The following is a 26,467-nucleotide window of genomic DNA, read 5'->3' on the forward strand; positions in this document are numbered from 1 at the left end:
CACTGGTAGGGGAGCCTGGGAGCCAGGCTTTGTCCTAGCCCAGGATGGGGGGTCGCAGAGGGCTGAGGACTATATAAGGATGAGTGAGCAGGAAGTAAAGCCGCATGCACCTGGGAGAATCAGGACCTTGCCACAGCAGGAGGGTCAGAGAAGCAAGTGCCAGATAGATGTGGGGTGAGGGAATGGCACGGATATCAAACAAGGGTGCTGCTGACTTTGACCAACCTGCTCCAGAAACCTCACTACCCTCCTGTCTCCTCTGAAGTCCAGGTGCCTCAGTCCACCACTGAAGAGTTTTTCAGGATCTGGCCACTACTTCCTCTCCCACGTGTTCTCCATGACTTTTACCTCTTAGTTCTAGCTCCAGCCAAGGGCCTGTTCCTCACTTCAGATCCACATGTCCTTCCTCAGCTCCAAGCTTCCACAGAAGTGGCTCAGCCAGGCTGCCATGCTCAGTGTTAACTCTTAGCATAGGTGATAAGTCTGGGACCATCCCCATACCCCCACTTGCCCACTCCAAGGCCCTGCTCCAGCCTCCTGAGCCTCGACCACCTCTCCACAGTGGAATGCCCATGGTGTCTTCACCTCACAAGGTTGTGTGATGATCTCCTGTTGACCCAGCAGCATGCTAAGTACTCAGGCAGAGCTGGCTCAGCTGTCTGGACAGAGGGCCTGCCGTGGGACATGTCCACAGCTTGAGGTAGAGAGAGCTGTGGTTGGTGTGTGCCACCCAGGGCAGGATGGGGCTGAGGTGCTTCTGTCTGACGTGGACGCTCCAGAGGTTGGTGTTGGTTCACTTAGTAAATGTTGAAGGCACCAAAAGATGGCAGCTGGCGACAGAGTAAAGAGGAGGAAGTTGGAATTAGGATGGAGAGCGCAGCCTCTCTCACTTTAAAATGATTCAGATTCTGTAGGTCAGGGGTGGGGCCTGGGACTCTGCATTTCTAGCAGGTATCCAGTGATGCTGAAGCCGCTGGTCCAGAGACCGCACTCTGAGCGGCATTCATCCAGACCATGATTAATGATGGGGATCCTTGCGGAGGAGATGGTAGAGAAAAAAACATGCACAGCTTAAAGTATACCCAGTTTTTCTGCCTGGCTGCTTGGAGACACCTCAAAGGGGCAGGTGTAACCAGGCATCTGGTGTCCGTCGGGTTCCATTGGAATCGGATTGTGGGTGATGATGGAGACTGATAGTAAGAGCCCAGTGAGAACTTCGGGAGCTGTATGGGGTGATCTGATTTTGTTGCTTGATATCTCATCCCTCACAGTCTAGCTTCACAGATATGTTCCCCTTAGAAGGCATCACTTTCTGCCCGAGGCTGAGCCATGGTCAGTAACCCCCTAGAAGGCCCTCTGTCTTTAGCATTCCCCACATGGAAAACTGTGATTTCTGCATCCCTCTCTCTCTCTGATTGGTTTGTGAGTTCCCAGAGAGCTAGGACCTGAGACAGCCTCTTACCCTCATACCCCAGCACCTGCCTCACAGCTGGTATTGGAGAGAGGGATGGATGCAGGTTTTGAAGGAAGAATGAGTAAAGCCCTCTGATCAAAAGGAAGCAAGAGAGCCCACCTCCGAGCCAGGGCACTGGAGCATGTCGCTGTGGGCAGGAGCCCAGCTATGGCATTAGCCAGGCCTTTGGTGGCATTGCCAGGAGCACAGTCTAAAGGGAACTCATATTGGGCAATAGCTCTGAGGAGTGAGGGTTGGGCTCTGAGTTCTCTAAGGCGTGGAGGACTCCACAGGGGTGGGGGCGGGGAGGAATGGCAGTTTCAACCAAGAAGCCATCATGTTGATCTGGGAGCCAAGAGCAAACCTACTTTTCTTCTGCTGCTTTCAGAAAAGGACAGGTGCCCAGACTGAGGATCAAGACTCCTCTCTGTGCATCAGGGCACTGGTAGCAGCTCTTCCCAAGGCTGAGTAGAATCAGCAGATTGGCTCCAGTGTGGGGCAGTGTCTAGAGCAGCTCATAGCCTCAGCACCTGGGAGTGCCGAGGAGGACCCTGTGTGTTAATAACGTCAGCCTCGTTTTCCTGAGGAGGAAATGGAGTCTCAGGTTCAGTAACTTGTCCAAAGCCACAGATCTGGGAAGAAGAGGAGGCAGCCCAACCCTGGAGCTGGTTTCTGAGGGAGGAGTGGGTCCAGGTATGGCTTAAAAGGCCAGAGAGTTGCCGAAGTGCTCGGGCAAGGTGGGTTAGGGGGAGGGGACCCAGGAAGAGGAAGCAGAGTTGGGGATGCAGAAACGAGACAGGAGGCAGCAGGGAGTCAGGGGATGGAGATTTAAGCAGTTTAACACCCTGGCACCAATAAAGCATTAGGTGACAGCATTTAAATAACAAATAAATAAATTCTATCAATTTGACTTTCTTCTAACTCATCATTGCTCATCGTGGAAAATTTAGGAAATAACAGAAAAATTGAAAGAATAGGAAAAACTAACACCTGTGAGGTTTTTTTGTCTTTCAAATTCCTTTGTTGTTTTAATTAGTTGTGGTTATCCTGTAGACACAACTTTATAACAAGCCTCTAATATTCTAATCACACAGACATCCTGTGGCTGTTTTGTGGCTTACTTAACTGGCCCTCCGAAGTTGGCAAGTAGCTTTTTTGTTTATAATTTTCAGTGTTATAAGTGTTGCTGGGAGGAAAATCTCTGCAACTAAAACATTTTTTCATGTCTGACTATATCCTGACAGCAAGTTCCAAAAATTGGAATTAGTCGGTCAGACTGCCTCTCAGCCCCTTTGGAATGGTATGCTGTGTTAGCGCTGACACAAGCCTTCTAAAAGTGCAGGTGTAAGCCCTGCATGCATTAGTTGTTTATTCATTCATTCATTTGTGCATTTCACACGCATTTCTTAAGCGCCTATGGGTAGAGGCTCCATTTTCTTTGGCCTGATCAGCAGGGGAGCAGCTACCAGCCTCTTGGACCTGACCAAAAGGTGAGGGAGTTTTTGACTGTACACGGTGTCCCAGCGCTCCCTGTCCTTGCCACAGGCCCAGGAGCCCTGGACAGCCTGTGGGTCCAGAAGTAAACTTGGGTGCCTCTGTGGCTGCAGGGTCCAGGCAGTGCCCACCCATCTGCCTTCCCCCCGTGACACTTAGCGACATGGTATACACTGAGTGTGGGGTTCCCAGTTTTGTCAATTTATTAATCCATTCCATAGATACTTAGTGCCTCATATGTACTGGACACTGTTCTAGGTGCCAGGGAGATGGCAGTTCACTACTGAAATCCCTGCCTTTAAGGAACTTACGTTCAAGAAGAAATCTAAAGTAGGGTGAGAGGGAGAAGGAATGATCAGGGAAGGCCTCACTGATGAGGTAAACTTTTAGCAGGTACATGAAGAAACTGATGGAGAGAGCGAGGTGCATATCAGAGGGAAGGGTGCTCAAGGAGAGGGAATTGCACGTGCAAACACCCAAGGTTGGAGGAACAAGCTTGGCACCACCTGGGAACAGCCAGTGAAACATGAGACCCTGGTGGAGCAGAATGACATCTAGGACTCAGGGTTCGTTTTCCCATCCCCTTTGGAGGTTTTAGAACCAGAGGGCCACCCCTCCTCTGTGAAGCAGTTCAAACTAACCTCATGTATTTCTGTTGCTTATCTACAGTGGGTCATCACTGAGACCGGTGTTTGGTGGGGTCTGGCTTTGGAAGTACCTGCCATGCCCTGCTTTTCCCTTGGGTTTCTTCATCTGTGCAGTGAGGGACTTGAACCAGGAGACTGGCAAGGGTACATTGGACTTTCCAGGGTCAAGACCCTCCCTCTGTCTTGTCCAGTTAGGTGCAAGAGTTTGATCTTGTCAGGGGATTTTTTTTTTTTTTTTTTTTTTTTTTTGAGGCAGTGTCTCACTGTGTTGCCCAGGCTGGAGTGCAATGGCACAATCTCGGTTCACCGCATCCTCTGCCTCCTGGGTTCAAGTGATTGTCCCTGACTCAGCCTCCTGAGTAGCTGGGCTTATAGTTGCCTACCACTGTGCCTAGCTAACTCGTGTATTTTTAGTAGAGATGGGGTTTCACCATGTTGGCCGGGCTGGTCTCAAAATCCTGACCTCAGGTGATCCACCCACCTCAGCCCCCCAGAATGCTGGGATTACAGGCGTGAGCCGATCTTGGGTCATTTTTAGGTTAATAGAAGTGTGTGGATACTTATTTAATTATTAAAATGTTTAGCCTATTAGATTTCCTTTGTTATAAAATAGTCTCCCAGCCAGCTGTGGGTGGTCTTGCAGCAATCATAAGAAGTGAGTGCAGGGATGGCAAGTGCCCCCCAATGGTTTATCCATCAACCATCCAGCCAACCATCCATCCACCCATCCGTCCATCCTTCCCCTCCATTCATCCCACAGTGAGTTGTTGAGCACCTGCTGGGTACCAGCCACTGGGCAGGCTGCCTATGTGGCAGTGATGAATTTTTAAAGACTCAGACCTAGCCGTTTTGTGTAGGGATGTTAGCTCTGCCAGAAGATCATGCTGGGGAGGAACTCCACTCACAAAGACCAGAGCAGCTACTACCTCACACCACACACAAAAATTAACTCAAAATGGATCAATGACCTTAATAAAAGACCTAAAGCCATAAAACTCCTAGAAAAAAAACCTATGGGTAGACCTTTATGACCTTGGATTTAGCAATGAATTATTGGATGTGACACCAAAAACACAAGTAACAAAAGAAAAATAAATTGGGACTTCATGAAAATTAAAGCCTTGTTGCATCCAAAGACATTATCAAGAAAGTGAAAAGACAGCCTAGAGAATGAGAGAATAGGCCAGGTGCAGTGGCTCCCACCTATGAACCTAGCACCTTGGGAGACTGAGGCAGGCAGATCACTTGAGTCCAGGAGTTCAAGGTGAGTCTGGGCAACGTGGCAAAACCCCATCTCTACAAAATATACAAAAAAATAGGACTATCATATAACTCAGCAATTCCACTCCTAGAATTGAAAATGGACTCGGACAGATACTTGTGCACTGAAAAGATAAACTTTAAGCATTGCAGCACCATTCGCTATAGCCAAAAGGCAGAAACAACCCAAATGTCCAATGACAGATGACTTGATAAACAAAAGTGGAATATCATTCAGTCATAAAAAGAAAGTTCTGATACATGCCAAAACATGGAGGAACCTTAAAAACATTATGCTAAGTGAAATAAGCCACACACAAATAGACAAATACTGTATGGTTCTGCTTATGTATCTAGACTAGGCAAATTCATAGAGGCAGAAAGTAGATTAGAGGTGACCAGGGGCTGGAGGAGGGGTGAACAGGGAGTTATTGCCTAATGGGTACAGAGTTTCTATTTGGGATGATGAAAAATTTCTGGAAATAGTGGTGATGGTTGCATAACATTGTGAATATAATTAATGTCACTGAATTGTACACCTAAAAATGGGAAAAATGGCAAACTTTAGGTCCTATATATTTTACAATTAAAAAAAAAAAAAAGACATACTTGTTTACCAGAGATGTAAAGGAACAGAAGAAAAGAGAAGGCCAGAAGAGGTAGTGTGAGGAGCAGGGCTTTGTCAGGAGCCACTGGGTTTGGATTCTGCCCTGCTGCTGGGTCACCTCAGAAACACATGAGTTAACCTCATGGGTGAAACCTGGTCCCCTCTTTTGATGTGAGAGCCCAGTAAGATGATGAGTGTGGGTTCTCTCCTGGGTCATGGGGGGTGCTGAGGGAATGCCTTCTCATCCCCTTTAATTTCATCCTTTCCAGTGTAAAAGATTGTTCTATCTGGTAGAAAAGACAGAACACAGTTAACTTGGCAGTTTTGCCCAAATCATCGTCAGTTACCTTGCTCGTATTCTGCCATCCTCCTCTAGGTGGTGGCCCACCCCGTCTGTCATCTCGTTCTACTATCTTTGGTGTTTTTGCCCTAACTCAGGGCTCATCAGGACCCCCACCTCCTTGGCATTGGTGCCTGTTTTTGGTCACATGCTTCCTCTTCCTTGTCAGGGTTTACTGTGGGTTCTTCTGAAATCTGAACTCTGCTAGTGAGAAGTCATCTGAACACCCAGCCACGGATATGTACACCCACGTGGTAGAATATCATAGTCTCATAACAAAAAGGGTCAGGGAAGTGTTTGAAATACCTGGACAAATGTTGGATAGTGATGAGAAAGAGTAGAATATATGATTGTATAGACATTATGAGTTCAACTTTTTTAAAAAACACACAAAATTGTTGGTTGGCTTGTTTTGTTCAACCTAAGCACATCAGAGCCCATGCCCTTTGTAGCTGCTGGTCTGAACTGCCCTCTCCTTCCTCTCCAAGGTTGACTACCATCTGTGGTCAGATCCACCTTTTTCGCAGCCACCCAGGGAGATTTCTTGCTGCCTGAGCCTCTCTCCTGAAAGGTTGAAAGAGGCTCAGGGTTCAGACACACTGAGGCTGTCCTGGATCCTCCAGAGACCCAGGCCCCTGTTACACCCAGGTTGTCGCCCCCTAGTTTATCAGTTACCCGCACCCCATGACCATCCTTATCACATCCTTGGCTCAGAGCCAGCATGTGTGCCCCCAAAGGTGAGTGGGCAAGAGTCTGATAGAGCTCTATTTGCTGAGAAGCTCAGCTTCCCAGGGGCAGAAGGAGTCCTGGCAGTTCTGAGATCCCTGGAGGCAGGTGCAGTGGGAGGATAGACTGACTGGGGCCAGGGCTGGCCGCTTCACTCAGGTTCGAAAGGAGAGCTGGTCATCAGGTAGGAGCGGCCCCAGGCCAAACCCAGAGCCTGCCCTCAGGAAATGAGGTGGCCTGCACCTTCCCTCCCGCTGCTAATAATTAACCCAGGAACAGCTGCCTGTGAGGCTGGAAGGGCCTTTAGACATCATGTGACACACTCCAGTCCAGGCCTTTTGCGAAAGTGGGAGGAAGTCATTTACTACATTTCCTCAATTCTGAAAGGCGTGTTGGCCACACTTAACTGCTTCTGAAATCACCGTGACCTTCACAGTCACTGGGTACTTTGGATGTACTGTTTCTTTAAAATAACTTTGCTGAAACACCTGTTACATCAGGTGTGTCATCTTAGAGCTGAGGGAATATGGTGATAAACACCCAGATCATTACTCAAGTTTCTAATGTTGCAGAGTTAATTAGGGGGAAAGATGGTTTTCTGGGCCATTTCCCTCTTAAGAGGAAATTTACCAACATGCGAGCCTTAGGAAGTGTTTATAAAGATTATCTCAAAAGGGTAAGAACATACCTTTATTTAGTAAATTACAGAGACAATAGTGAGTAAGTGTGGGGCTCCCTTTACCACTGCCAGTAAATTACCTATAATTCGCCTCCCTGCCGGTCATGTGGATCAGTGGACTCAGAGTGGGTGGTGTGTGATGCCCCCTCCAGAGCTTGGGATCATCATCTGTTTGGAGTCTGCCTGTGTGACCTGGGTGTAGTTCTCTGAGTCGTATCTCCCAATCTGTAAAATGGTAACAGCAGCACTACCTGCCAGGCCAAGTCAAAACCAATCAGTCAGGAGTGAGGAGTGTAAAATTACTTGGAAATCTCTGAAGCCCCATAGCACAGGAAGCCCAGAAACAGGAAGGGGAATGGCCCAGGGGCTGAGAATCAAGACGGGAGGGAAGGGCAGGAATGCACATGCAGCACTCAGCTGGTGTTGAGTGGCTGCAGCAGGCCAGGCCCTGTGCTGCATTAGGAATGAAATCGCTGCTCCCTACAGTTATTTACAGAGGAGGAAACCAAGACAGAACATTAATTTGTTCAGGTTTTTGTCTACTTGAGAGTGGCAGAGCAGAGACTAGAACCCAGATCTGGCTATTCCTTCAAACTGGCGAGACCCCTTCTGTCCCAGGGTGCTCCCAAGCAAAGATGTTCCTGGTCCCAGTCACAGGCCACTCCTTGAAATCAGTTAGTGGTTTGTCTTTATCGCTGTGCTCCCAGCTCATAGCACGTGGAAGGCCTCAGTACAGATAAATGCAATAGCAGCAGCAACGACATATATTATTTCCTTTTTTTTCTTGATCTTACCTTTACTTTTTAGTAGTAGTTATACATTCCTTTCCTGTACTTTTTACTGTATATTTTTAAGGTATACAACTTGTTATTTTGATAAACATATACATTTCAGTTGTCCCTAAATACTGTTCTTCTGAGTTGCATTTTGGCATGCCTTTTGAAAGTCTTTTTTAAGAGTTTCCTTTCATTAATTTGCTGACCCCATTTTATCAGGGCACAAAGCCCTGGAAATCTGAATAGGCTGCATAAAAATATTTTATGGTTTCTAGAGGCACGCTGGCAACCAGCAGGGTTACTGAACCTAGTATAACCTGAGATTAAAACCTACAGGCAGAGGATTTTAAAGCTGGAAAAAGCCTTAGAGGGCTCTAACCTGGGAAACCAAGCCAGAGAAAAGTGAGTTAGTGACTTCCCAAGTCACCTGGATGATCAGAGACAAGGTGATGCTTCATAGGGGTGAGTGGAGAGTGTTTTTCTCTGTTTCCTTGAGATAAAATTATGGTCAGGGACACTGGTGGTGAGGATTGAGTTTCTTTGGCCGGACCGCCACTGGCTTCAGACTCCTTGGCGGGAAGAGAGGCTGGCAGGATGGTCCGGTTGTGAGATTCCAGCTTCTTGGCTGGGATGCACTGCGATTAGCACATCTCAAAACTTTCAAAGTGACTTTAGCTGTTTTCTTTTCTGAAGGCTTCTGCTGCTTTTGGCTGTAAAGGGGTGGGGGCCAGAGCCTAAGATAGAAATATGGACTAACACCCAAATGGGTGTGTCTCTGCCTGAGGGCAAATATTAGCACAGTATTTTTGTAAGGTTTATGCAACTTGATTCATGGCCCTGTGGAATAAACGTATTCCATCCTGATTTCCAGTCTGTCTGGGGCCTAGTGGAACTATCTGGAGGGAAAATGAAGAGAGATCAGTAGCTTAATTTTAGGTAGAAACAGCTAAGTGTAAAACGTATTCCATTGTCTCTTTTTTGAGCTTTACATATTACTTTTCTCTTGTTATATTCCCTCATCTCCTATTTCATGGGTTGATGGGCCATTTCAGTTTTTTCCAAGAATGAGGTATTCATTTAGAATTATTTCTGATGAGAAAAGAATATATGTAAGGAAATTCAGTTTTGAACAATACCGCATTGAGTAAGGCTTATATGTACAGAAATTTAACCTTGGAACTGTTGAAACAGAAGTCATGAGACTGTCAAAAATCCTGAAAGCCCAGAGTTCATGTGTCCCACTCTCTCCACTGTCAGTCTGCCTCTGAGGCCTTCTCACCAAGGGTCTCATCCAGCTCCTCTGCTTGATTACCTCTAGCGATGACAAGCTCCCTCTCTTACAGGGCACTGCCTTCCCTATTTGTGCAGGTTTAACTTGAAAAGCTCCTTCTTCTGTTGAACAGAAATGTGTTTCCTTCATCTTCTACCCATTGAACCCTTGGGGCCTAAAATCGGCCTAACAATAGTAGCTGGGTGCCAGTTAATTTGCATACATGTTATCTCCACTGATTAAAACAACCTTAGGGAAATCCTTCCTCTTTTATAGATAGGGAAACTGAGTCTCAGAGCGGGTAAGTAGTCTCTCTAAAGTTAATCTCAAAGTAAGCAATTAAGCTGATGTCTTCCAACAGCTGCCTGATTCTGATGCTGGTAACTTTCCCACAGCCTTACATTGTATCCTGATTCCTCTTCTGTGTGACAGCTCGTTGGATTTTTGAAGTACCTAATCTTATCCTCCCTGAGATTTCTCTAAGATTTCAGTTATTCCTTGGGAACGCCTGCTAAATCAGTTTCTGTGAAGTTCCCATACCATGCGTGCATTTTCCCCTCCCAACCTTTGCACATGGGGTTTGCAGTGTCCGGAATGCTGTGGCTTTTCCCTGGCCAATATCCCCTTATCCTGCAAGACTCCCCATGAAATTTTTCTGAACGGGTCCTGACACCCACCCCACCCTGGTGGGTCCAGAGCCTTCCTCATGTTCCTCCAGCACCCTGGGCCTTCATCTCCCCTAGAACTTGATACTGCCCACTCCCTGGCCTGGCACAGAGATGGCGCAGAGTAAATGAATATTGAGAGAGTAAATGATGCGGAACTCCTTTGCCAAAGCAGCAACCAAAGAGGCCAATAGTAATTGTAAACAAGATTGACAAGCCCATGAAATCGTAGTCCGATGCAGGTTGCTTGGAGGCTGTCGGAGGACAGCGTGCCTGAGGTAAGTCCTGGATGTCATTTTCCTCAGCATGACTTGGTCGAAACACCCCATGGGCTAGCATTTGCCCTGTTTTCCTCCCAGGAGGCAGGTTTGCTGGTTCTTAGGTGTCTGGGTTCACCAAGGTGGCACGCAGTGGGGAAAGGTTACCAGTCACCGTTCAGTGACGAGTGGGGCAAAACCAAATCTCATTTCTCTGCAACCCGCCCAAGATGCCCACATGGGTACTGAGAAGCAACCCAGGGAGAGTTGAGTCCTGTGGAATTTGGGAGTGTGCTGTTTGGCACTGTCCCATAGCCAGATTTCCTAAAACAAAAACAAAAACAAAAAAAACTTCTAACACAATCTAACTTTAACTTTACGAAACTCAGACAGCATTGTTAAGTCAGGAGAGAGTGGTCACCTATGGAGGGTCTGAAGAGGACGTGAGAGGCTCCTACCGGCCTCCTGGGGAGCACTATATTTAGCATTTGTACTTTTTCTCTCTGTGCTACTTCAAGAAAAAGGTTTTTCTTTAAATTGAATGGCTTCATTTTATATACTCAGCATGAGTTTTCTGCCAGCTTTGAAGCAAACTTTGTGTTTTAGTTACTAGCTTCTCATCACAACACTGAAAACCCAGCTCATGACACTTAGGAGATTGGTTTCTCTTTATAGCAACATTACCTCTTCCCCGAAACTGCCTGCGGCTCCTGCAGCATTCTTTATCTTGCCCTTCAGGGAGCTTAAAACTATACTACTTATGCTGCCAGGATCAAGTATAACTTTTTTATTTTGTTAGTTTTGCAAGTGTCATGGTGTTGAACCTATAAATAAAACCTATAAATAAACCCCAACTCCATAATAAGAAAACTATTTGACATTTTGAAGTTGTATGAGAAGGCCAGTAATTACAGATCTCAGTTTGAACACAATGGTCCGACAAATGACTCCACCCGGGCTTCCCAGGGGCTTCAGTCAGAGAGCCACTTCCCGAACAAATTACAGGATCTGTGGAACAAATGATTTGATCCCAAAATTGTACTTTTGGAGTATCAGGATTGACAATTGCAAGATGATTCAACGGAGTATTGTGCTGTATTACTAAAATGACTTGTGTGAGCGTGTCTCCCATGTGCTGGAGAAAAATGTGAAGACTTGAGTATTAAGTACGTTCATAAATGATTTTTTCTAATAAGAGGTGTTAACACTTACATAAATACCCAATTTTTAAAAAGTTTTGTTCACCAGCCCTTGGGTTGTCAGCTGTGTTACTGTATTCATTAGGAGGTTTTATACTTTTAAAGTGTTATTTAAAATTTAATTTTTTGGTATACAGGTTCAGGATAAATTTGTGTTTTGGCTTTAACGTTGAATTAGCCTTATGAAAATGCCTCCCTAAATAAGGAGGTTTGTTTTTCTCTTAGGAAGTATTCAGTGATTATGTTTACATTAAAATATAATTTAAAAAATGAGTTAGTGCATGTATCTTTGTGTTGCTATGGAGTATTGTACTTTGGAAATTAAAAAGCTGAGAAAGTAGGCTAAAAATGGCAGAAGATAATGTTGATCAATTTATGAAATTACAGAGTTATGAGGAAAAGATTAAACTCCAGGTACCAGTTGTACAGTAATTTGGTTATCAACTGCACTTATTTTAAAACTAATAAAGGGAAATAATGTATAGGGAAGTGTTTTTAAAGATATTTGGGCATTTCACAAATGAAAACTGAAATGAGTTTTTAATTAGTTGGACTGAATTTCATTAAGAACATTTGCAAAAAAATAAAAATGACAGTGAAAACAGAAAATATTAAATAAAAATTTTAAAAAAGAACATTTTCAAAGCCTAATTAGTAGCACAAAATGCATGCATCTTGTTTTCTTTTATTGCTGCTGCTTTAAGAAAATGTTGGTTGACCCTTTCACGGGTTTCTGAGGAAGGGTGCGTGCTTTGTGTGGCCTGTTACAATTTGGATGAATTGTTAAGAATTGGTGTTGGTGAATAATGTGGACTAATTTGAGTGAACAAGCCAAGACATCTGGTTATGTAATATCAAGTGATACCGTCCTTTTTGAATGATGGCAGTTTTCCTGTTGCTTTCTTCTGTTTAGACAACAGTACTAATCCCAGCAGTGACATATAGACTGGAAAATCTGTTACTTCATCAACAATGATTTAGGAAGCACTTTCCCAGACTGAGTGATGGGACAGCTGCCAAGCTGTGGAAACTCTGTTTAGCTCTGGGAACTGACTTGTAATATAGACAGTAAAACTGACAAAAGGATGCCCACCTAACCAAGACCCTATAAGCTATAAGCTTATAGGCTATAAGCATAGACAGGCAGAAGCAAAAGGAACCTGCAAGATTGTCTGGTAGAGGATTTTTCATTGTGTGGCTCTCACATCAGCTGCACCATTGTCATGGAGGTCAGGGGGTATTTATTTGAAATGCAACTTCAAGCTGGGTGTGTTGGTATACATCTGTAGTCCCAGCTCCTTAGGAGGCCAAGGCAGGAGGACTGCTGAGCCCAGGAGTTTGAGGCCAGCCTTGGCAACATAATGAGACTCTGTCTCGTTTTAAAAAAAAAAAAAGCAAACAAAAAAAATACAATTTCTATATGACAAGTAAAACAAGGCATGATTCTGGTTTGGATTGTGGATCGGGGGAGAGAAATAAAGGACATCTTTGGAACAATTTGCAAAATTGTAGTATGGACTGGATATTAGATAAGTGCTTATCAATGTTAAATTTCTTCAGTGTGATAATTGTATGGTGGTTATGAAATGCCCTTGTTTTGGGGAGATATATGCTATAATATTTCGAGATAAACGGGTGTGATCTCTACATCAAGTGGTTCAGAGAAAAGCATGGTGTGTCTTTGTGTGTATATAGGCAAGAGAGAGAGGAGAAACAAAGGGTATGTGGGCTGGACACGATGGCTCACGCCTGTAATCCCAGCACTTCGGGAAGCTGAAGCAGGCGAATCACCTGAGGTCAGGAGTTCAAGACCAGCCTGGCCAACATGGTGAAACCCTGTCTCTACTAAAAATACAAAAATTGACAAGAGATCCAAGATGGCTCATCACTAGCAGCTCGGAATTGTAGCTCCACTGAAAGCGCAGAGAACGAGAGGACGCCACACTTTCAGATCAATTTTTGTTGCTCATGCACCAGGAGATTCCCAGCGGAGGAGCCCCACGTCTTGCCAGCGCGACTCTTGTGGCCGGCGAGGCGGTTCTTGGTGCAGAGTCAGAAAAGCACCATCAATCTTAAAGCCACTGTTTTGGCCGGCACAATGGGTTGCTCAGATTTTAGCGCCGGGAATCAACAAGTTGGACGTCCATTCAGAAACCCAACTCTAAAGATGGTAATTATAAAGACCACAGATGGATAAATCTATAACGAAGGGAAGAAACCAGCCTAAAAAAGCTGAGAATACCCAAACTCAGAACGCCTCTCCCTCTACAGGGGATCACAGTTCCTCATCAGCAACAGAACAAGGCCTGATGGAGAAAGACTGTGTTCCATTAGCAGAAGCAGGCTTTAAAAAGTGGATGATAAGAAACTTCTGGGAATTAAAAGAACTTGTTCTAACCCAATGCAAAGAAACTAAGAACTTTGAGAAAAGGTTTGATGAAATGTTAACAATAACACACAACTTGGAGAGGAATATAAGTGAATTAATGGAGCTGAAAAACACAACACGAGAACTTCGCGAACTATGCACAAGTTTTAACAGCCAAATTGATCAAGCAGAAGAAAAGATATCAGAGGTCGAAGACCAACTTAATGAAATAAAACAAAAAGACAAGATTAGAGAAAAAATAAAAAAGATCGAGCAAAGTCTCCAAGAAATATGGGACTATGTGAAAAGACCTAATCTACGTTTGATAGGTGTACCTGAATGTCATGAAGAGAATCAATCCAAGCTGGAAAATATGCTTCAGGATATTATTCAGGAGAACTTTCCCAACCTAGCAAGGCAGGACAATATTCAACTCCAGGTAATACAGAGAACACCACAAAGATATTCCTCAAGAAGACCAACCTCAAGGCACATAATCACCAGATTCACCAGGGTTGAAATGAAAGAGAAAATACTGAGGGCACCCAGAGAGAAAGGTCAGGTTACCCATAAAGGGAAGCCCATCAGACTCACAGCAGATCTCTCAGCAGAAACCCTACAAGACAGAAGAGAGGGAGGGCCAATATTCAAAATCCTTAAAGAAAAGAACTTTCAACCCAGAATTTTACATCCAGCCAAACTAAGCTTCATAAGCGAAGGAAAAATAAAATCTTTTGTGAACAAGTAAGCACTCAGAGATTTCATCACCACCAGGCCTGCTTTACAAGAGCTTCTGAAAGAACCACTACAAATAGAAAGGAACAACCAGTATCAGCCTTTCTAAAAAATACCAAAAAATAAAGAACATCAACATAATTAAGAAATTGCACCAACTAATGGGCAAAACAGCCAGCCAACATTAAATGACAGCATCAAACTCACATATATTGTTATTAATTCTAAATTCAAATCAACTAAATCCCCCAATCCAAAGACACACACAGGCAAAAAAAAGCCAAGACCCATTGGTATGCTACATCCAGATCCATCTCACATGCAAGGATACACAAAGACTTAAAGGGATGGAGAAAAATTTACCAACCAAATGGAGAGCAAAAATAAATAAATAGAAAGCAGGAGTTGCAATTTTTGCTGATAAAGTAGACTTCAAAGCAACAAAGATCAAAAGACGCAAAGAAGGACATTACATAATGATAAAAGGATCAATGCAACAAGAAGAGCTAAAGATCCTAAATATATACACACCCAATACAGGAATACCCAGATATATAAAACTTATAAAGAGACTTGGACTCCCACACAATAATAGTGGGAGACTTCAACATCAATATTAGACAGATCAATGAGACAGAAAGTTAACATCGATATTTAGGACTTGAACTCAGATCCAGAACAAGTAGACTTAATTAACATTTATAGAACTCTCCACTTAAATACACAAAATATACACTCTTATCAAGTACTACATCACACCTATTTACAGGTTTAAATGAAATATTGGTTGGCTGTTTGTTAATTATTTTCTTCCCTCATTTTTTTTTAATGTCTCTATTATTAAACACAATTACAGCCATACCCATTTATAGACTGCATTCTAGCCCAGGCAATAAAGCAACACACCTGTTCTCTTTCTCCCTCTTCCTCTTTCTTCCTTTCCTTCATTCTTCTTTTTTTTCTTTAAAAAAAAAAATTAGCCAGGCACATGGTGGTGCATGCCCGTAATCCTAGCTACTCAGGAGGCTGAGGCGCAAGAATCACTTGAGCCTAGGAGGTGGAGGTTGCAGTGAGTTGAGATCATTCCACTACACCCCAGCCTGGGCGAAACAGTAAGACTATCTCAAAAAAAAAAAAACCAATGTGTATGTGGCTAAATGTTAACAGTTGAATCCAGGGCAAAAGTGTTATGCAGGAGTGATGTTTTTCTTGCAACTTTTCTGTAAGTTCAGAAAATTATTGAGGCACAAGAATTGCTTGAACCCAGGAGGTGGAGGTTGCAGTGAGTTGAGAACATTCCACTGCACCCTAGTCTGGGCAACAGAGCGAGACTCTATCTCAAAATAAAAAAAAAAATAAAGTGTATTTGGCAAAATATTAACAAAAGAGCAAAAAGGTTATCCAGGAGTTATGTTTTTCTTGCAACTTTTCTGTAAATTCAGAAAATTATTTTGTTTTAAAATGCAGTTTCCTGGGCCCTTACTGAACCAAAATCTCTGGATAGTAACCAAGAATCTGCATTTTAACAAGTCTGCAGATGATTCTTGTGTACACTAGTTTTAAGTCACTGGCTGAAAAGAAAGTCTCATTTTAGTCACTATTTTTTTAGTAACTTAATCAGTGAGCAGACATTCTTAGTTTGAGCTCATCTTAGTGTTTAATAAATGATAAATAAATCCCTGCCCAAGTGTTTGTAAAAAAAAAAAAAAAAAAAAAAAAAAATTTTTTTTGAGACAAAGTCTTGCTCTGTTGCCCAGGTTGGAGAGCAGTGGTGTAGCTTCCTACAGCCTTGACCTCCTGGGCTCAAGCGATTCTCCCACCTCAGCCTCACAAATAGCTAGGACTACAGGCAAGTGCCACCACACCCAGCTATTTTTTTTTAAATTTTTGTAGACGTGAGGGTCTAGCCAGTAAATTTTATCTTTATAAGGGAATACCCCACTTACTTCAGAGGAATTTAAGGAACAGTTAGCCGTGCCTTTAAAACAGGCTGGAATGAAAAGCTGTCCTGTTTGAGGTACCGACATCAATAGGAAAGTGTGGTTTCTGTTTTCCTAAAGGCATGAGCAATGCGAGTGATTATTCCTAGTTGGGGCCCTGGTTGGTCCCCCCAAAAAAACTCATCACCATGTAATGCAACCCAGCATCTGTGTGTCTATAGTGACAAGGAAGAGAGAACAACCCTGGTACTGTGTTAGCAGCTAAATGAATGAAGCGTGTGTCTGCAATACATTAAATATTGGCATTTGATGAGAAGCGCACTTAATTTGATGAGTCATTGTCTAGGGTGGTTGATAGTACAGGTACTTTTCCATGCTAGAAATGCCCTTCTCCAGATCAGTTATCTGTTAGGGCTCAGAAATAGCTAAAAGGAAAAAAAGGGCGGAGGGAGAGGGAAGAAAGCACTTTCCTGAGTTCATAGGGAAGAATTTGGGAAAGGGAATTGAGAAGGGCTTCTATACTGCAAAAAGGATTTTTGAAATAAGCTGAACTGTAAGCAATAAGCAAAAAAGGAGAGCAGAGCTGTCCCTATTCCCTTTATACTGTCCGCGTAGGAGGTGGCATGTCTTCTCTTTGTCGCCACTAGGTGGTGGCATTGGGCTAGACCAGCTTGATGATATAGGCTGATTGCTGTAGCAAGCCACCCCATGATTCATTTATACAGGTTACTTACAAATTGGGTGTTTATAAATCAAGACTGTTTTCTTCTTCTTCTTTTCTTCAACCAAACTCACATTCTTCAATTAGAGGCCTAAATCCCTTAATTAAAAAAAAATAAGAATATGGAATACTTTGCCCTTTATTTATTTATTATTATCTTGAGATAGAGTCTGACTGTCACTCAGGCTGGAGTGCAATGGCACAATTTTGGCTCACTGCAATCTCTGCTTCCCGGGTTCGAGCGATTCTCCTGACTCAGCCTCCCAAGTAGCTGAGATGACAGGTGTGTGCCACCACACCCGGCTAATTTTTATATTTTTCGTAGAGACGGGGTTTCACCATGTTGGCCAGGCTGGTCTCGAACTCCTGACCTCAGGTGATCTGCCCACCTGGGCCTCCCAAAGTGCTGGGATTACAGGCCTGGCCTCTTTATTTAAAATTTTACAGTGGAGTTGGGTTTGCTCTGTCACTTGCATGTGTTCCCCTCCCTTCTTTCTGTCTGGTTCATTGGCTGGTAAAAGAACAGTTTCCCAGATCAATGTGTAGACAGATCCTTAGGAAATAAAGCGGCGGTATTACCTCCTTCCTGTATCAGGCTTCAGGGCAGCCAGGGAGGGGCCCTAGTAGCAGCCCTGTTACCTAACCCTGACTCCCAAGGCTCTGGTGTCTCACATGCATGGGGCGTGGCAATTTGTGCCAGCATGCCCTGCCTCTGGTTCCCGAGTTTGTAGCAGCTCAAAGGTGTATCACGTATCTATAACCCCTCCTTTTTAACTCTAGCAAGCTGTCTTTATTAAAGTGAATACATAAAACTTTAAGAAATGGAACATTCATTTATCTGCAAGTCGTTCAAAATCAGGATTGCCCTACAAAATCTGGAATCTGTAGACAGCACCTGATGGCATTAGAAGATTTATTATTATTTGTTAGAACATTAATAAAATACCTTTTATTGAGTGCCTGGTATGTGTGCCACATGTGCTAGGCACTTTCTATGTGCCACTCTAAATCTCATGGTCTTTATTGTGCCCCTACTGTTTGCAAAGTGAGGTTTTGCCTCTTTCAATAATACGTTTTCCAAATATAATCTTTAATTAAAAACTGTATTCACAGTAGAGCTTTGATTGCTATTGTTTAAAACAGTCTAAAGTTATAATGGATATTTAAACTCGTGCAAAGAACAGGCTTGGCTTCCATATTATAAAATGCATCAGCAGCAGCTGTAATCATTTGTGGTCAGAGAGGCCAGCATGTTCCTGGTTGGGTTGTGGCTTTATTTAGAATTAAGAGGCTTATAAAGGAAGCCATAGAAACCCTGAGTTCCCCAATTGCTGTGGTACAGGAAACAGGGCAGTTAGTCAGCATCCATTGTCCCGACCAGATTGTTTAAGATGTAATTTCAAGACAATCTGAAAATACCACATGGCTCAATTATTTGGCTATTCAACATCAGGCTCATTCTTACCAAGGTTTGCTTTAGGAACCATTATAGGAAGATTTCTGCAGCTTTCATAAAATACCTACTCATGACATTGTCATTAGGTTTCAAGCCCTTTATGTAACAATCAGAGACGGACGTGAGAAGGGGAAGTCTGTGTGGGTTACTGGTCGACTTTATTTTGTCAGCTAGCTGTGTGACTGTGCTGGACAGCCTCACTGCTAACTGTGGTGAAATGAATAAGCCCCAACAGCATGAATGCCAGCATGAGCTATGAGGAGCTGCTCAGGTGAAGTTTGAAAATCAATGTCCAACATTGGACATTGGTGACTTTCATTTGGAGGCACCTGTTTCAAATCTTAGCTTTTTCTGCCTGGGGTCATTGTGTGACTATCTCTGTTTTAGCTGCTCCACAGAACAACTGACCACCTCTCTTCACACACAGTGAATTCATCCACACGATGAATGGTTTAGATTCTGTAGAGCCTATATTCTAAGGCCGTCCATCCAAAACACACCCTGAGGTTCCCTGGAGACCCACTCCTCTAGTCCTCACCTCCATGGCTGTTACTTTGAGGGCTTCCCAAAGGGAAAGTGATTCTGCGCCACACCCGAGGATGCTGAATCACCACTGGGGGGGTGTGGGGACAGGCAGTTTTTAAAAGCTCCCCAGGTGATTCTGATGTGCACCTCCCACTAAAACCAACTTGTAATGGTTCTATTGTATCTTTTGAAAAAAAATGTAACCCACCTGAGATTCTTAGACAAGAACTAAAAAATAAAATTGACATTTTAAAGTCAGTGTGGTTAAAGCATTATGGAACACATTTGTTGTCGTTTGATAACTTTTTGTATTACTCAGAAAATGCATCCCTGCTTCTGATGACATTTTCATTGGAAAGGGCAAGGCGGAGGTGGTGCGGTGGGTGGAATTTTATAAGTGACTCAATAAGTTTCTTCGCACTGTTGGTCCCAAGAATTTTTTTTATTAATATTTGAGATTCCCTGTCCTTATCTAAGGGAGGTTTACTTGGAGCTCCTTAAATATAATGATAAAGAGACCAAGTGCCTCTCTTCCTGGATGTACTTTCTGCACCTAATCGCTGCCCCCTGTCTTTCCCTGAAGCTTCTCGGTTCTCCAGTCTGCTTTGGCCAAACTGCTTTGGCCACATCCTTCTGAGAGCTGAGTCACTACTCCTTGCTACTGATTTGCAAATCTTTTCTCGGGCCCCACCCTGACGTTAGGTAATTTTCCAGTTACCTGTGACTTGCTTCTCCCAGAATGGACCCTGGCAGCAGCAGGTTGGTCATCACCTGGGAGACAAGATGCAGACTCTTGGGTCCTGTCCAGACCTACTTGAATCAGAGTCTACATTTTAACAAGATCTGCAAGCACTCTGTACACACACTGCACTGTGAGAAGCACTGGTCTATGGGACACAGACTGCATTCCTTCTTTCTTTTCTTGCTTTTTTTTTTTCTTTTTTTTAAGAGAGAGAGTCTTACTACATTGCCCAGGGTGGACTCTTACTCCTAGGCTCCAACAGCCCTCCCACCTTGGCCTCCAGAGTAGCTGGGACTGCAGGTGGGCACTACTGTACCAGGCTCCCCCTCTAATTTCTACTTAGACCCCACCCCATCCTTCTCTCTCAAGTTTGTCTATCCCGTTGTACTGCTGTACAGTTTTGTTGTACTGCAGTACTGCTATATAGTCTGTTGTGCAGACTATAAATCTTGGCTTCATTTTCTATTTCATTCTTTTTCCATTCATTTGGACATTTACTAACTGCCTACCAGACCTAGGTTTGAAAGTACAATGAGCAAAAGCAGACCTACTCTTGTCGGGCTTTGCGTCTAGCGGGAGAAGCAGATATTAAATACATTTCATCAGTTGTAAGTGTGAAATGAGGATGAGCACTAGTGAGTGAACTCTGTCACTCAAATCTGTGACTGGTTAGGGAGGCCAGGGAAGGCTTCCCAGAGGAAGTGATGCTTGTGCTGAGCACTGACGAGGAACTGGAGTTAGATCAGATGAAGAGGAGCCAGAAGAGCTTTGCAAGCAGAAGGAATAGCATATGCGGAGGCCTAGTCCATCAGAGAAAGTTTGCAGATAATTAATAAAAATTAATTATTCTCAGGCCCTTCATCTTTATTTGCTCTTTCACCCAAGAATGTCGGATTTATATCTTCTCTATTCCCTGAGCCAATTTGATTTGTAAAATTACTTCACTTATTCTTTTTTTTTTTTTTTTTTCTCCGAGACAGAGATTTGCTCTTTTTGCCCAGGGAGTGCAATGGGACGATCTCGGCTCACTGCAACCTCCGCCTCTTGGGTTCAAGTGCCTCAGCATCTAGAGTAGCTGGGGTTACAGGCGAGTGCCACCATGCCTGGCTAATTTTATGTTTAGTAAAGATGGGATTTCACCATGTTAACCAGGCTGGTCTCGAACTCCTGACCACAGGTGATGTGTCCACCTCAGCCTCCCAGAGTGCTGGGATTATAGGCGTGTGCCATCATGTCTGGCTAATTTTGTATTTTTAGTAGAGACGGGGTTTCATCATGTTGGCCAGGCTAGTCTCAAACTCCGGACCTCAGGTGATCCACCCGCTTCGGCCTCCTAAAATGCTGGGAATACAGGTGTGAGTCCCTGCACCCCGCTGCTTCATGTATTCTTTGTAGAGGCCTAGATCCTCCCACCTACATGATATTGTCATGTCCTCAGTTGCACACCTTTCCAGTCTTTTCGCCTGCCTCTCCACCATTGAATTCACCAGTCAAACCAGTTTCCTTACTGTTCCCTAATACCATGGTCAGATTTTGAATGCCCTCTAATTCCCTCTTCATAAATATTATACTAAAAAAAAAAAAAAAAAAGTAAAGTTGTTATTAAAACATACATACAGAAAAGTATACAAATCATAAATGTAGAGCTTGGTAAATTTTCACAAAGTGTCTACACCAGTGTCATTAGCACCCACATCAAGAAATAGAATATTAAAAGCATTCCAGAAAACCCTTCCCCTCACTACACACAAAGGTAACCATTATCCTTTCTTCCATCAGCATTGATTAGTTTTGCCTGTTTGTAAACTTTATATTAATGGAATCATGCAGCAGATAATCTATTGTGTCTCATGTCTTTTCCTCAATCTAAAGCAACTGATTCATGTTTTACATGTAATGGTAGTTCATTTCTTTCTTCTGCTGTATAGTATCGTATGGTATGACTGTACCACAATTTATCCATTCTACATTTGATAGATGGGGTCTTTTCCAGTTTAGGACTATTATGAAGTTTCTTTTTTGTTATTGTTATAAATTATTATTAGATACATATTGTGGACCAAATCTTTGAATTGTCATGACTTTAAAAACAAATTTTTTAAGTTCTGAGTACATGCGCAGGTTTTTTATATAGGTAAATTGCCTGTCACGGGGATTTGGCGTACAGATTATTTTGTCAACTGGGTCATAGGTATAGTACTGATAGGTAGTTTTTCGATCCTCACCCTCCTCCCACACTTCACCCTCATGTAGGCCCTGCTGGCTATTATTCCCTCCTTGGTGTCCATATGTGCTCAAAGTTTAGCTCCCACAAGATTCTGGTCCGTGTCTTTTAGTGAGTGAATATGCATTTTTCTGCTGGGAGTGTGCCCATGACTGAAATTGTTATAGCACAATAAATGCATATGTTCAGCTTTCATAGATACCATTCAGCAGTTTTCCATAGTACAGCAGTTATGTTCTCACCAGCAGCATGTGAGAGTTCTGGCTGCTGCACACCCTCTGTGGTTTTGCCAGTCTTGAGTCATAGGGGTTCTCTGGTGGGCATGTGGTACTGTTGCTTTGTGGGTTTCATTTGTATTTCTTTGACAGCTAATGTGGTTGAGTACCTGTTTTTGTTTTCTTCCTGTTTTCTGCGGCGTTTTCTGTTATTCTCACTAGGTTAGCAGGAGCACTTCATGTATTCTTTGTAGACGTATATATTGCCAGTATCTCCTTCCACTTTGTCGGTTGCCTTTTTGCTGCCTTAAATGGTGTCTTTCAATGAATAGAGGTCCTTTAATTTTAATGCCAGTTTATCAATAAATCTTTTCATGTTTGAAATCATATTTATACCAGGTATAGCTCCTTAAAACCTTAGAGGTAAAACACATACATACGTAAAATTGTGAAACATAAATAAAAATTTAAAAGCCTGGGAAATATAAATCAGAAATATAACTTTTACATTAGACCAGGGAGGGCCAGGGAAATATAAATATTACCTCAGACCAGGGAGGTAATAAGACACGCAAATAAGCCATGTAATACTATGAACGTATAATTTAGCAATACATTTTGCTTAGAGCATCTTAGAAGTCAAAATTCCATTGGAAACATGATCTGCTATGTCGTTCTCATTATCTGTGAGTCCCTCAGACGGTATCGAGAGGATCAAATCTGACAGGTATCTGCATTCACAAGTAACTGGTGATTCTCATATCAAAGTACTAACAGGTATATCTTATGTTACAGGTTATTCAACGATAGTTATGACCTCCCGGTTACGTGCGTTGGGTGGAAGAATTAATAACATACGCACCTCAGAGTTACCCAAAGAGAAAACTCGATCCGAAGTCATCTGCAGCATCCGTTTTTTAGATGGCTTGGTACAGACCTTTAAAGTTACTGTAAGTTCTCTACTTTTTAAATTTTTCCTGAATTAATGCTTCTAACAGTTTTCATTTCTTGGCTTACAAAATGTAGAAAAAATGTTTTAAAATGAAAACTTGAGATCTTGTATGTTGAGATCGCGCTGGAAATACTTAAAAATTTTGCCCCCATTTCACCTCTACCCTGAGGGTCTTTCCCTTCCTCTGTGTGGCGTAAATTGTTTGATGCTCAGATGTTGGTGCTTCTGTGAAGTCCTCATCCACCTTCTGAAGGAGACTGGTTCAGGAAGTGGATGAGGACTCCATGGAAGCACCAGCATCTGCACATCATAGTGATACACACACACACACACACACGCGCACACACACACACACACATATATATGCTTCATTAGAACCCATGTCAGGTTGCATTTTTTAAGTAGTGATTAGGGTATATGTTGCCCATGAAACTGTGAGCTCCTTGAAAGCAGGAAAGAATAGAAAGGGTGTTGTTTCCCCTGTCCTTGGCACAAGGCTGGGCACACAGCAGGTGCTCATTAAATGTGTGAGTGAGTGGGTTGTGAGACCACCAGCCTCACAGATGGCAGGGCTTGGGGAGGTCCTGGTTCATCCCACTTAAAGCCCATGGAAGAGCCAGTGCTATGGCTGGCCTCCAGTCTCACAGGCCAGCCATAAGACCGTGGCTGCCTATGGTGCCCGCCCAGCCCAGTCATCACCTGGGCCCATGACCTTTGCCTGTCTCTCCCATCCTCTGGCCAGTCCTAAAGGGGTCTGCCCCAGCCTGGAAAGGTCAGTGTGCAAGGAAAGGCATCAGAAGAGAGGACAGGGGATGAGGGAACAGTAAAAGGCCACAAGAATGTAAAAGGTAACAAAAACTGGTCCCTGGGTCTTCTGCACAACCCCTGCAAGTTTGCGCACTGCCAGTCCCAGGCGATCATGGGCCTTGACGCCAGCAGGAAAACAAGGCAGTTTGCATGGAGTCTTAGCACAATGGCTGCTGTATCTCCTTGGCTGCAGGTGTCTCCCTGTCAGTGCAGAAGACTTGGTGGATGACCAGGGTCATAGGAGTGTGGGCCCCTCGCCTGGCAGATAATAGAAATGGGCAGTAGAGATGGATGTTTCCCAGCCCTCCACCCCACTCTTCCACCCACTTCCACGATCACCCAGGCCTCCAACTCTTCCCCAGTGTCAGGGCATCAGTTTTTTGTAGGTGGGAAATGTTGTAAGAAGTGAAAACTCCAGCAAGGAAATTCAGTTTTCTAGTGAGGTGTCTCCAAAGTCTAACTCGGGGGGCTACAACATAGACCTGTGACCTGTTTCTTCAGAAGCCAGTTTAGAGATAAACATCCTCTCAGGAGGACTGTCCAAAAGACTATTCTGCGATTCTGGAAATGTCCTGTATCTGCACTAACCCATAGGGAGCTCCCCAGCCACATGTGGCAATTGAACACTTGAAATATACCTGAAGAACTATTTTTTTTTTTTTCCCTGAAACAAGGTCTTTCTCTGTCGCCCAAGCTGAAGTGCAGTGGTGTGATCCGGCTCACTGCAGATTTGACCTGGGCTCAAGCAATCCTCCCACTTCAGCCTCCCAAGCAGCTGGGACTACAGGCACGTGTCACTACACCTATCTACTTTTTTTTTATTTTTTGTAGAAACAAGTTCTCACTAACTTGTCCAGGCTGGTCTCAAACTCCTAAGCTCAGGCAATCCTCCCACTTCACCCTCCTGAAGTGCTGGGATTGCAGGCCTGAGCCACCACACCTGGCTTAAGTTTTTTATCTTATTTTTTAATTAAAATGGAGGCATTTTAATTTTTTTATGAACTACTAAGGACTGCTTCCATTTTAATTAAAAATATTTTTAATTAGTTCCTTGTCTCCACTTTGGATTGCTCGGCCTTGGTGAACGTTTCTTAAAGTCTGTCAGAAGCTCCTACAATGTGTGTTATAGATGTCAATCCCTTCTCCTGCCTGGGTATTTTGAAACTTGCTCGCTGGGGGGTGGGACCTGAGAATCTGCATTGTAATTTCTCCCCGAGTTGTCTCCATGTGCCGTGGTCGATGTGCCGTGGAGTTGGAGAACCACTGATTTAGGGGTCTCTTGGCAAGGTTGTAAATATTTCCCTTAACAAGAAACTACTTTGGTTCTACAGAACCTTGTCTTATATATGATTTCCTTTTTAACGTAATCTTTCATAGAATGTTGTGATAACACAAGTTCCGTGAAGGTCACAAATATCTCTTCCAGGTGCTGTACACTGATAGTTTAGTATATGTCTGGCTTCTTAGTTAAAATGTGTGTTTGTCTGTCTTGGAACTGTTCTTAAACAGTATTTCCTCTTCCTGAAAAGATCATGAATGTTTGTGACTATGTCACTATATATTCATTCAGCACATGTTTATTGAGCACTTACTGTGAACCAAGCTTTGTTCTAGGTACAAAAAAATGGCAACAGTGCACAAAACAGAGCAAAATCCCTGCCTTTTTGAAGCCAACATCTTAGTGGGAAAGATGGGCCATAAAAAAATATGTGCTGAGTCAGGCGGTACTAAGCGCTTTGCAGAAAAATAAAGTAGAACAAGAGGGAGAGAGTTGCAGGGCAGGGCGAGGTCACCATTGTATAGAAGTGACCTGAGAAGGCCCCACTGATGAGATGAAAGAACCGTGTGGTCGTCTGGCGGAAGCACATCCCAGGGAGAAGGAACAGCAGTGCAAAGGCCCTGAGGCTAGAGCCCGCTCCCTGTGTTTGCAGAACTCAGTGGAGCCTGGAGTGGAATGAGCCAGGGGATAGTGTAGCAGGAGATGAGGGCAGAGATAATGGGTGGAGGATTGTATGGAGCCTTGGAGATCATTCTGAGGGCCCTGGCTTTTTTTTTTCTACATGAGGTGGAAAGCACTGGGGCTCTGTCCACAGTCAACTATAGGAGGGAGGAGCTGAAAAACTGACGTGGCAGTCCAGGGCAGAAATGATGACCAGTGGACATGGTGGCTGTGTGGGGCTGGCTAAGAGGAAACTGAACACAGAAGTACTTTGAAGGTGGAGCTAATAGGGTTTGCTGATAGATGGGATCTGGAATGGGAAAGAACAGGAGGCCTCAGGGTGACTCCCAGGTTTTTGGCCTGAGCAATGCAGCAAGATAGAGTTGCAGTTTTTTGAGATGGGGAAGACTGTGGGAAGAGCAGGTCTGAGGGCAGAAGTCATCAGTTCTGCTGTGGGCATGTGGCGGTGG

The 26,467-nt window shown here is 43.7% G+C and overlaps 1 protein-coding gene across 5 annotated transcripts in view; it reads left to right on the forward strand.

Moving 5' to 3' along the window:
• The window catches only part of PTPN3 (protein tyrosine phosphatase non-receptor type 3), a 124,972-nt gene that overhangs the window by 15,137 nt on the left and 83,368 nt on the right, over positions 1–26,467 (forward strand). For all 5 annotated transcript variants that reach the window (XM_017498546.2, XM_017498549.2, XM_017498550.2 and 2 more), the window contains exon 2: positions 23,095–23,249. In XM_017498546.2, coding sequence (XP_017354035.1) covers positions 23,112–23,249 — 138 coding nt within the window. In that variant the 5' untranslated portion in view covers positions 23,095–23,111. The remainder of the gene's footprint in view (positions 1–23,094; positions 23,250–26,467) is intronic.

Source organism: Cebus imitator, unplaced genomic scaffold (assembly GCF_001604975.1).
Source record: "Cebus imitator isolate Cc_AM_T3 unplaced genomic scaffold, Cebus_imitator-1.0 Scaffold244, whole genome shotgun sequence".
Classification (NCBI taxonomy): Eukaryota; Metazoa; Chordata; class Mammalia; order Primates; family Cebidae; genus Cebus; species Cebus imitator.